At 47.7% G+C, this 9,269-nt stretch overlaps 1 protein-coding gene and 1 non-coding gene across 2 annotated transcripts in view; both read right to left on the bottom strand.

The window, feature by feature from the left end:
- Positions 1-3,120: 3,120 nt before the first annotated feature.
- Positions 3,121-9,269, bottom strand: part of CHD6 (chromodomain helicase DNA binding protein 6) — a 199,391-nt gene continuing 193,242 nt past the window's right edge. The window contains exon 37 of the mRNA XM_058562676.1: positions 3,121-8,130. Coding sequence (XP_058418659.1) covers positions 7,234-8,130 — 897 coding nt within the window. The 3' untranslated portion in view covers positions 3,121-7,233. The remainder of the gene's footprint in view (positions 8,131-9,269) is intronic.
- LOC131418795 (U6 spliceosomal RNA) lies at positions 8,514-8,620 on the bottom strand. The gene has a single exon (XR_009223035.1). It is a non-coding gene; the product is annotated as a U6 spliceosomal RNA (small nuclear RNA).

Raw genomic sequence — 9,269 nt, 5'->3', positions numbered from 1 at the left:
TGAATCAGGAGAGAGCACCGTCTAGCAGATTTAGCAGTTCCTTGGGTCAGTCCTGTCCCCCAACCAGATTCTGAGGTTCTCAACAGCAGGGTGGTGTCTGATCTGTCTCCTTGAGCATAGCCTAGCTTGACACACAGAAGGCGACACTGGAAGTCCCCAGGCAGTGTCCAAGGGCCCAGTGCCTTTGGAAAGCCTGCTCACCAGCTCTCGTCAAAGGAGGGTCCAGTTGGCCCGATGCGGCCTGATAAGGTGTGCCTGCTGCCCTTAGCCACAGGTGTGGGGGGGCATGAGATGGGGACTCACTTCTCCCTGCGTACGCTTGCTCTCAGCTGCTCTTTCCTGTCTTCCTCTGAACTCTGCTTCCAGGATGTGGCTCCAGTCAGCCTGGGCCAGGGCACCAGCTGTGGGCTCCCAGCCACTGCTTCCGTGCACTCAGCTCCCCGACATGCCGCCTTCCCATTGCCTGAGCTCCAGTGGGAATATGATCAACGTTGGCTCATCCTCCAGGCCTGTCTTCCTGGGAGGCCTCCCTTCCGCCCACTCTCCAAGCAGCCAGCCCACAGCCACTGACCAAGGACTGCCTCGCTGGCCCCTTCCCAAGTCGTGGGCAGTTTTGCCTCCTGGTCCTTAAACTCATGTTGTGTGTCTCCCTCTGCCTGTATCCTCCGAACTCTCCTCTTCCTGCCCTTTTTGGGTTTTCTCTCTAAAAACTGCCTGTTCTCTCTTGCCGGCATCTTCAAATCTGTCCTCTGCCCGAAATAGGGCACGGCATGAAGAGGAGAGGGCAGGGCAGGGCAGCTCCAACTTTTCTCTAAAGTGAAAGCGTGCCTGGGGGTTTGGAGGTGGACCCTCGAGAGGCACGCCCGAAGTCCAGCGCTTCTTTGAAGTCTGTTTTCTCTTAAAAGTAGACGTCACTCTTATAGTCCAGTGTAGGATTCATATTTACACAAAACCATGTTTGAGTCAATATAAAAATATTTTAAATGACTTAGTTTTTGCACTGAATCTATGAATAAAATTGATGCTCTAGGACAGGGGTCAGCAAACTTTTGCTGTAAAAGGCCAGATAGTAAATATTTTCAGTACTGCAGGCCACGCGGTTCTGTGACTACTATGCTGCTGTGGTGTGAAAGCAGCCAGACAACACACAGTGGACTGAGCGTGGCTGTGCTCCAATAAAACTTTAGTCATGGGCTCTGAAATTTGTGTTTGGTATGATTTTCACGTGTCATGAAGTACTATCCTTCTTTTGATTTTTCCATTATTTAAAAATGTAAAGTCCATTCTTAGCTTGTGGGCTGTACCGAAACAGGCGGCAGGCCATACTTTGCTGACTTCACTCTAGGAAGATTGTGTGTTGGGCCTGTGGTTTTGGAATCAGACGCACCTCTAAAGTCTTATTCTTCCACTCACTAGCTGTACCACTGAAGGCAGGTGACAACCTACCTGAGCCTCACCCTAGTCAAGGCCCAGCACAGTGAGCAGCAGAGTGGGCACCCAGGAGGCAGTGCTGGAGCCACCTTTAGAGAGGTGCATGTGGCTGGGCAGCCCTGGGTGGAGGAAGGTCATGGCTAGGGCCTGGTGGGCGAGGAGATACCACCTCCCCCTCCCTGGAAGCTCCTGAAGCCCCCAGTGCAGTAGTGGTGGGTGATCCATGAACACCTTAGGCCAAGAGGTGAGCAGTTTTCATACCAAAAAGCCAGATCAAAGCTCTCCCAATTGGAATTTCTGGTCCTGCTTCCAGGTCATTTTCAAACCTTCTGGTGGAGAGTAGGCTCTGGCCTTTAGAGATGATACATGGTCAGGGAAGCTACTTTTACAGCTGCAAGTTGCCTCTCTCCTCTCAGTCTCACAGGACCTCTCCCCTTGCCCCTGCCCCTTCCCTGAGGCCCTACCACCTGAGCAGTTATACAAACCCCCCGCCATCTTCTTTTCTACCTTCTAAGATTGGACTCTGCTTCTCACGTGGCCCCTTAGACCAAGCTGATGGGTCTGAGCACCTAGACATCAAGACCGTCCCTAGGCCAGCACAGCAGGATGGGAAGGAGATACTTTCTCCTGGTTTCCTGGCTCCTCTGGCCTCGGGGCTGGTAGCTGCAACCCAGGGGCAGCATGGGCCAGAATAGGCCCCTCCTTGCTGATCATTTGTTTAATGTTATTTTATGAAGCTGCACCTTAGAGGGGCAGCCTGCTCCAGACCTCAGACTGGATGCCCATCCTGACTCTCCGACTGGTCAGCTTATGGCTCTGGAATCAGTCATTCTGGGTCCCCAAATCCCAGCTCTGCTACTTACCAGCTGGGCGACTGGAAAAGTTATTTAGGCTCTCTGGGCCTCAGTTCTCTCATCTGTGAAATGGGGATAACCTCAGAGTTATTGTAGGGATTGAAAATAAGGCCATAAAGCACTTAGAACAACCCCTATCAAGGACGTGCCTAGTAACTATGCATTACTACATTGAGTAAGGTCACCAGAGAAAATACAGGATGCCTAGTTCACTTTGAATTCCAGATAAACAAATTTTTTTTTAGTACAATTTATGTACCAAAGATTGCATGGATATACTTATACCAAAAAAATTTGTTTATCCCAAATTCAAATTTAACCGGGGCGTCATTTTTTTCCCTCTAAATCTGGCAATCCTACACTGAGGGAGGCTTCACAGATCCAGGATCCTCCTCATTCCTTTAGCTCACATAGACCAATGGGCTCTATGGAAAGGCCCCTTCTTTCCCGTGTGCAGGTTGTGGGGACAGAGACAGGCCAGAAAGCCGGTCCCGCAGCGTTGAGTCCAATCCCAGATCCACTCTGTCCTTGCCTTGGGGCTTGGAACAAGATCGTCCTTATCCTGATTTGATTACCTTCTCTTTCCAGGGGGACTGGTAACCCTCACCTCACAGGCTATTCAGGAGGAGTCAAGATACATGACTAGAAAGTACCAAGCACAGTTTTAAGCACTTGACATTGATCACTTCAATCAACCGCATCAACAACTCTGCAGGCACAAGTTAGGATCACCCCTGTTCTACAGATGAGGCAGCTGAGGCTGGGAGAAGGCAGGGCTGTTGCTCTCCCTCCCCCCAGGGAAGCCCTATGTCTTCCAGGGCCTCCACTGCCTTTGCCCCTCTCCTCCCTATTCGGGTTCCTCCCTTTGTCCTCTGGGCCGTGGGCTAGCTGAGCCAGGCTCAGACCGCAGGACTGCCCCCGCAGCACCAACTCCAGTCACAGCCATGCTCAGGTCTTCATTCCCAGACTGACCTCACGGAACACCTTCCTCGCAGGGACCAGTACTTAATTCACTCCTCTCCCTTGTTTCCTGTCTCATCCCACAGGTAGGCCACTGAGTTTGGATTATGAGGGTGGTCACAATGCCGGCCCCTAGGCAGCACAAGCCGCCTGTCCCGAGGACCTACGCTCATGCTCCTGTACCTCAGAGACTGGGTTTTGACAGCCACAGTCTAGAACCAAAGTTCTAGTCACTGGGCCACGTGAACCCCACTGCTGCCCTAAGAAAGAAATCCTTCTGTGGTTTCCAGGCCTGGCAAATGAACAGTAATTCTTGCAAGAAACCATTTTAAGGAATTCAGTATAAATCAATCAAGCATAAAGTTTTCCAGGGGGTGTGACAGGCCTGTTTTGTTGTTCCCAGTGCCAATTTTTCCGAGTGTTCTTCAGTCAGATCTGGTCTCTCAGGTTGAGGGGTCCCAGACTCGTGTCGCAAAGGCTGGAGTGTTCCAACCTGAGGCCATGGGAGCAGGAGTCTGTCTGTCATGGATGAGATGGCTTTGAAGCCTCTCCTTGGCTCTCATTAGGCAGACTAGATGCCAGCATCCTTCTACCCAGCAACCAAGATGCTCTGAGGATGAATGAGGTCACTTATGACCAACACTTATGACCAAAGCACAAAAACATTAGCCCGATGCACTGGACTACCTGTACTCCTCTGCCCTTGTACCAGGAGATGGAATCTGCTGGGGCAGACTTTGAGGTCAAGAGTGAAACCAAGACTCTTTCCTACTTATTCTGCATAAATTATTCTACTCAGGATGGCTCCCCAAGTTTCCACTAGAGATTAAGAAGCCTGCAACACATCCTTACTTGAAAAACTGTAGCAGAGGACTCGGAGGCCTTATAGAACAATACCCCACCCATCCTCCAGGCTATTCATCCACTCAGCTATTGGTGCCTGGTAGGGATCCAGCAACGGTAAGGCTAGTTGGTCTCCTGCTCTCAGTCTCACCAAGGCTTTAGCACTTTCCTGCCAGGCGCCTCCATCACTTCTGACACAGTCCTTCTGGGGCTTGATAAGTGATGCTTCCTGAAGCTAAGGCCCACAAAATTCTTAACAAGCCTTAAGAACTTCAGCTACGGAGGCATTCCTGTGTTTTCAGGCCTGTTCCAATCCACTAAGATCCCAGCCCCTGAAGTCCCAGGTGTGTGATTTGAGGTGGGACTTCTGGAATGGGGCTTAAGGAAGTGGCACTGTCGAGGCAGCAGCTGTGAGCCTTCAGGCCCCGAGTCTGGGAAGCTGTGCTGTGCTGCACCGAAGCTTCTAGATGGCATCTGTTTGAACCAGGTGTTCTGGTAGGTCTAGAGACAGGTAAGTCAACCCTCAGGAATGAATATTTAACAAGCCCCCAACAGGGTTCCCTGCACAAATGGGGCACCGAGTAAAGAATGGATTCCTGTCTGCATATGATGCGTTCACAAAATGCCCAGGCAGCAAGAGACATCCAAGTGCTACTGAATTCCTCAAATACAAATAGGACTTTTAAACTTTTTTTTTTTTCTTTAAATTCAGGATCAAGACCACAGACAATTTATTATGTAAGACATGGGGTAAAGAATGATCAAGGAAAGTTATGGCTGTGAGTGACATGGAATTAGATGAAAAGGCTCGAGTTTGTTGTAGAGAGTTTAAATTTGGCTTTTGCTCTTGGAAACGTCAAAATAATTATAAGAAGCACTTATGCCTTACAGAGCAAATAATCCACAGAGTGTCGTTTTCATTTTGCAAACAGGGACACAATAGCAGTCAAATATAAGCCTAAACACCCAGAGAGTTAACATACAGGTTTGATAAGATATAACAAGGGATTCAGCATGCTGGTGGGTTTTTAAATCAAATCCATATTGAACCCTGTGACCTACTGGAGGTTCTAAGTGGAACCTGGGGAAAGCAGCTTTTCCATACAAAACAACAAGGACAACAAAGAAAACCCAGGCTCTGCTGGGTGTCTATAATACTCATTTGCAGTAAGGCTTTCAAGATACATGAATTTTTATAGCATTTGTATTTTAAGGATTTAGGGCAAATACAATTTTTTTCTACTTGATAAAAAGAAAATTAGTACTTAAAAGGTTCAAAAATATATCGATTGAGTGATTTTTTTTTTACATAAATAAATTATATTGATTTTTAGGATTTAACAGCTGAAAAAACCCTTTCTGCTTCCACTGGAGGCAAAACTGAACAAAATGTTAGTTAAATAGAGAGAGCAGCATTTCTAAGAAATCTGTTGTCAGCATTATAGACCATCTACGCTACAAAGATGTTATTAAATAGGATTTGTTCAATTACTAGATTCTTTTTTCTCATATGATCAGTTATAGAATTTCTGATTTATATCTCTGATCCATAAGACTGGGACTCCACTTTTTGCAAATACATCTGATTGATTTTTTCTGGTCATGATTTAACAGACTTCTTTGAGATGCTCATTTTAACATTTACATAATTTATAATCCCAAATGTATAAAAGACAATGACAAAAGCATCATAAATAAATAATGCAAACTGAAATAGTTATGTCAAACTTTTGGACCTTCTGATAAATTAGCAAAACTGTAACAGAAAAAGTAAAAAAATACAGTAAATTGTGACAACGAAAAGTGAAACTGGTGCTAGTAACACTTCCAACAGTCCTGCACAGCCCTGTGCCCCCAGAGTACTGAACCATGAGCTTATTTCAAGTCTCAGAGTGTGAACCGTCAATAAAAATAAGACCATCAGAAGGGATGGAACCCGAGCGGGAAGGGAAAGAAAACGGGAGTAAGTGCTGCTCATGCAGGTGCGCCCCAGCTTGGGAGGCTGAGGAAGAAGGGAAAGTCGAGTTAATTTGCAACATAGTCTCCACTAACTTGATTTGGAATTTGCGTCCAACTGTAAAATATAAACAGAAAAGAGAAAAAAATGGAAATAAAAAAACTTTTCACAGTCGTATTATAAAAGGTGGTACACACGTTTTGACAACCTCAAATAACCTTGACAAAGGGCCCTAGCGAGTGTAAAAGTGTTGAGTGACTATTTTCTCACAGGCTCCAGAAAGAGCCTTCTTCTTGGTGAAGGAAAGCACAAAATAAAAACCCATTTGGCCCTGGTAGTGGTGAGCGCAATTGCTGCGAGAATGAAGTGAGGGCAGAGCGCTGGCTGTGTGCTTGTGAGCAGCCTGCGGCTCCAGGAAGGCGAGCCCCTCGCCCACCCCCGTCGCCGGCCATAACTCAAGGTGTGTAAAGCTTCCTTGTACTGAGAACCTTTTAACCTGGGAGAGGGGGAATGCACAAGGATAAAATAATGCCTAGTCAGTCCTTCTTGCTGCAGGTGTCTGAAAAACCATGAAGGGGGAGGGTATGTTACTACCAGCAAGGTTTTGTTTTATAAAGAAATGAATATATGCATTTTCAACCATTAGTTACATATTTCTGTCTATACTACTCATTTAGTAATCATGATAAAATAGGGAAATATTTTAACTAAAAAATATGCACCAGCACTTCCTTTCTCTGTGCTTTTTGGTTCCCCCGTTACATTCTTCCCAGTCAACACAGCTCATGGAACAAAGAGCTACTCTCTGTCTCTTCTTCAGCCCTTCAATAGTAAATCCCCAGACAGCTTTTCTTTGCCATTTTTCCTCCTCAAATAAGTGGGAAACTTGGAAGAGAAGGGGGTAGGGCGTGTCACCAAGTACTGTATTAACTACAATTGCTGGAATGAACAACTGGATAACAGAATGAGAATTCTGTGCCTCCTAGACTAGGTCGACAACACTTATCTAATGAAGTGGCAAGACCCTGCAACTATTAACATCTGTTACCATAGTTCTCAGACAGGAAATCAGGTAGGTAATATCACTTATGGAAACACAGGTTCTTATGAAGGTGAAGTGAGGGAAGTAACAAACCTTTATGGGATAAGAAACTTACAAGTCACAATAATTTCTTAAATGAAAAAGTTCTAATTGGTGTCACTGTTGGAGTCTTTGAGGCCCCCTTCCCCGGCCTGTGCCGCGTGGTCTCTATCTGGGGGCACAGGAGCCCTGGATTCAGGGCAGTTCTGATCACTGCCCGGCTCCCTTTCCGACCCGGGAGCAGGCTCTGAGTTGGGGTTCGGGTTGTCTCCTTTTGTTTTCTTCTTCTTCCTCTTCTGGCTCTCCAGACCTACTATTTCAGAGTGTCTGGCCTGCTGCATGGCTGGCAGAGCCATGCCCATGCCAGGGGACAGAAACATGGATGGGTAAATGAGTCCGGGAGACACTCCTGGGATGAGAAATGGGTTAAAAGCCACAGGACTACTCGTAGTTATTGCAGGTTCGGACTGATCAGAAAATGGACTAGGACCAGGCTTGTCTTCAGCTAAAGCGTCTGTTTTTACATCATGGCTACTCGGCTTGTCTTCTGCAGTCTTTTCGGTCATGGATATACCACTTTTTGTTGTGCTTGACAGAGGTGCTGGAGCAGTGGAAGTGCAGGTGGTCGCCATGGGTGCATTGAGGAGTCCCCCAACACCAAACATCTGGGGCACTGCGGCCATTCCCGGCAGCATCATGGGCAGCATGCTCAAGGTGCTTTTGACCTCTTCACCCGTGGGCATGGTGGCAAAGCCGGCCGGGAACCCCACCAGCCCCGTGAGGGGGATGCCTGGCATATTTCTCATGTTCTGAAGTCCTACCAGGTCCATCCCAGCAATCAGTCCATTCATGAACAGTGGCCCCATTCCAGAGGGAGAGTCCGCCACGATGGCGGGAGCTTTCAGGAGCTCACTCCGAGGCCGCCTCCCCCTCCTGCGGGGGCCTGCATCTCGAAGTACAGGCTCAGGCAGGGTGTGATTGAACTTGTTTTCTGGGAGAAACCCCTGCAAAAGGACAAAGAAACACAAGATGCTGAAGGTGACTGGATGGCGGGCAATCAGCAGGTGTTCTGCCCTGACCTGTCTTGTCCCAGCCCCACGAAGGATCCCAGAGTGGGAGCGCCTCCTGCCTACCCGCCCAGAGTCCGATGGCTCTCTTGCCTAACTGCACCTGAAGGGCTTCTCCCTCAGAGCCGAGAGCCTGTCACCACCACGCAGCACTTCCAACATGCTCCCCACGCAAAGTGGCGTCCACCGTGTGGAGAAGTTGTCACAGTGCTGGTGGGTGGAGATCAGCACTAAAGACACTCAGGTCTTAGTCAAGACTTTTTTTTTTGATTGAGCTATAACTGACATATCACATTAGTTTCAGACTGCACGAGGTAAAAAAAAATACGGAACGCTTCATGAATTTGTGTGTCATCCTTGTGCGGGGACCATGCTACTCTTCTCTCCATTGTTCCAATTTTAGTATACACGCTGCCAAAGTGAGCACAGTCAAGGCTCTTGTGGCTGCTACTCCTTCACCAGATCCCAACATTCGTCTTCCTGGTGACACAGGAAGGTTTTTAATTGAAGCCACAAAGCAGAGTAGGTAAGATAGGGTTCTGGGGCAGACAGACCTGAATTTCCATCGTGACTCTGTAAGCCCCTAGCTGTGGGACTCAGGCCACAGCAGTTAACCTCCCAGAGGTGTGGTGAGAAAGGACAATGGCACCTATCTTGTGGGGTTACTGAAAGGGGAGTGTTGAATACACGACCTGACCACAGGAAGAAGTGCTCACTAAAGGACACTATTAGTTGTGTGTGTGTGTCCCACTTTCCTCTGGAGTGCAATGACTCTGACACGAAACATGCTGCCTTCGTGGTTGTTGAAGAAATGAAGGCAGTCTTGAGTATTGTTGGGGAAATACATCAAAATAAGTAATGTTCTGGTTTCCCTTAAGGGAGACAATCTATTTTTCCTCTGCTCAGAGGTTTGCTCTCCAGTTTTCTTACTCCAGAATTAAGCCCTTCTGCTCCACATGGACTGAACTGGGACAGTGCCTTGGACTTACAGCTCTGCCTGCACACAGGTCACCCGGCACCACATCTTAGAATATGTCACCATCACACATCCGGATGATTTAGCTACAGAGAGTCAC

The sequence above is a fragment of the Diceros bicornis genome, chromosome 19, assembly GCF_020826845.1.
Source record: "Diceros bicornis minor isolate mBicDic1 chromosome 19, mDicBic1.mat.cur, whole genome shotgun sequence".
Lineage (NCBI taxonomy): Eukaryota > Metazoa > Chordata > Mammalia > Perissodactyla > Rhinocerotidae > Diceros > Diceros bicornis.
Note: the sequence above shows the minus strand (reverse complement) of the source record. Positions and strands in the feature narration are given on the sequence as shown.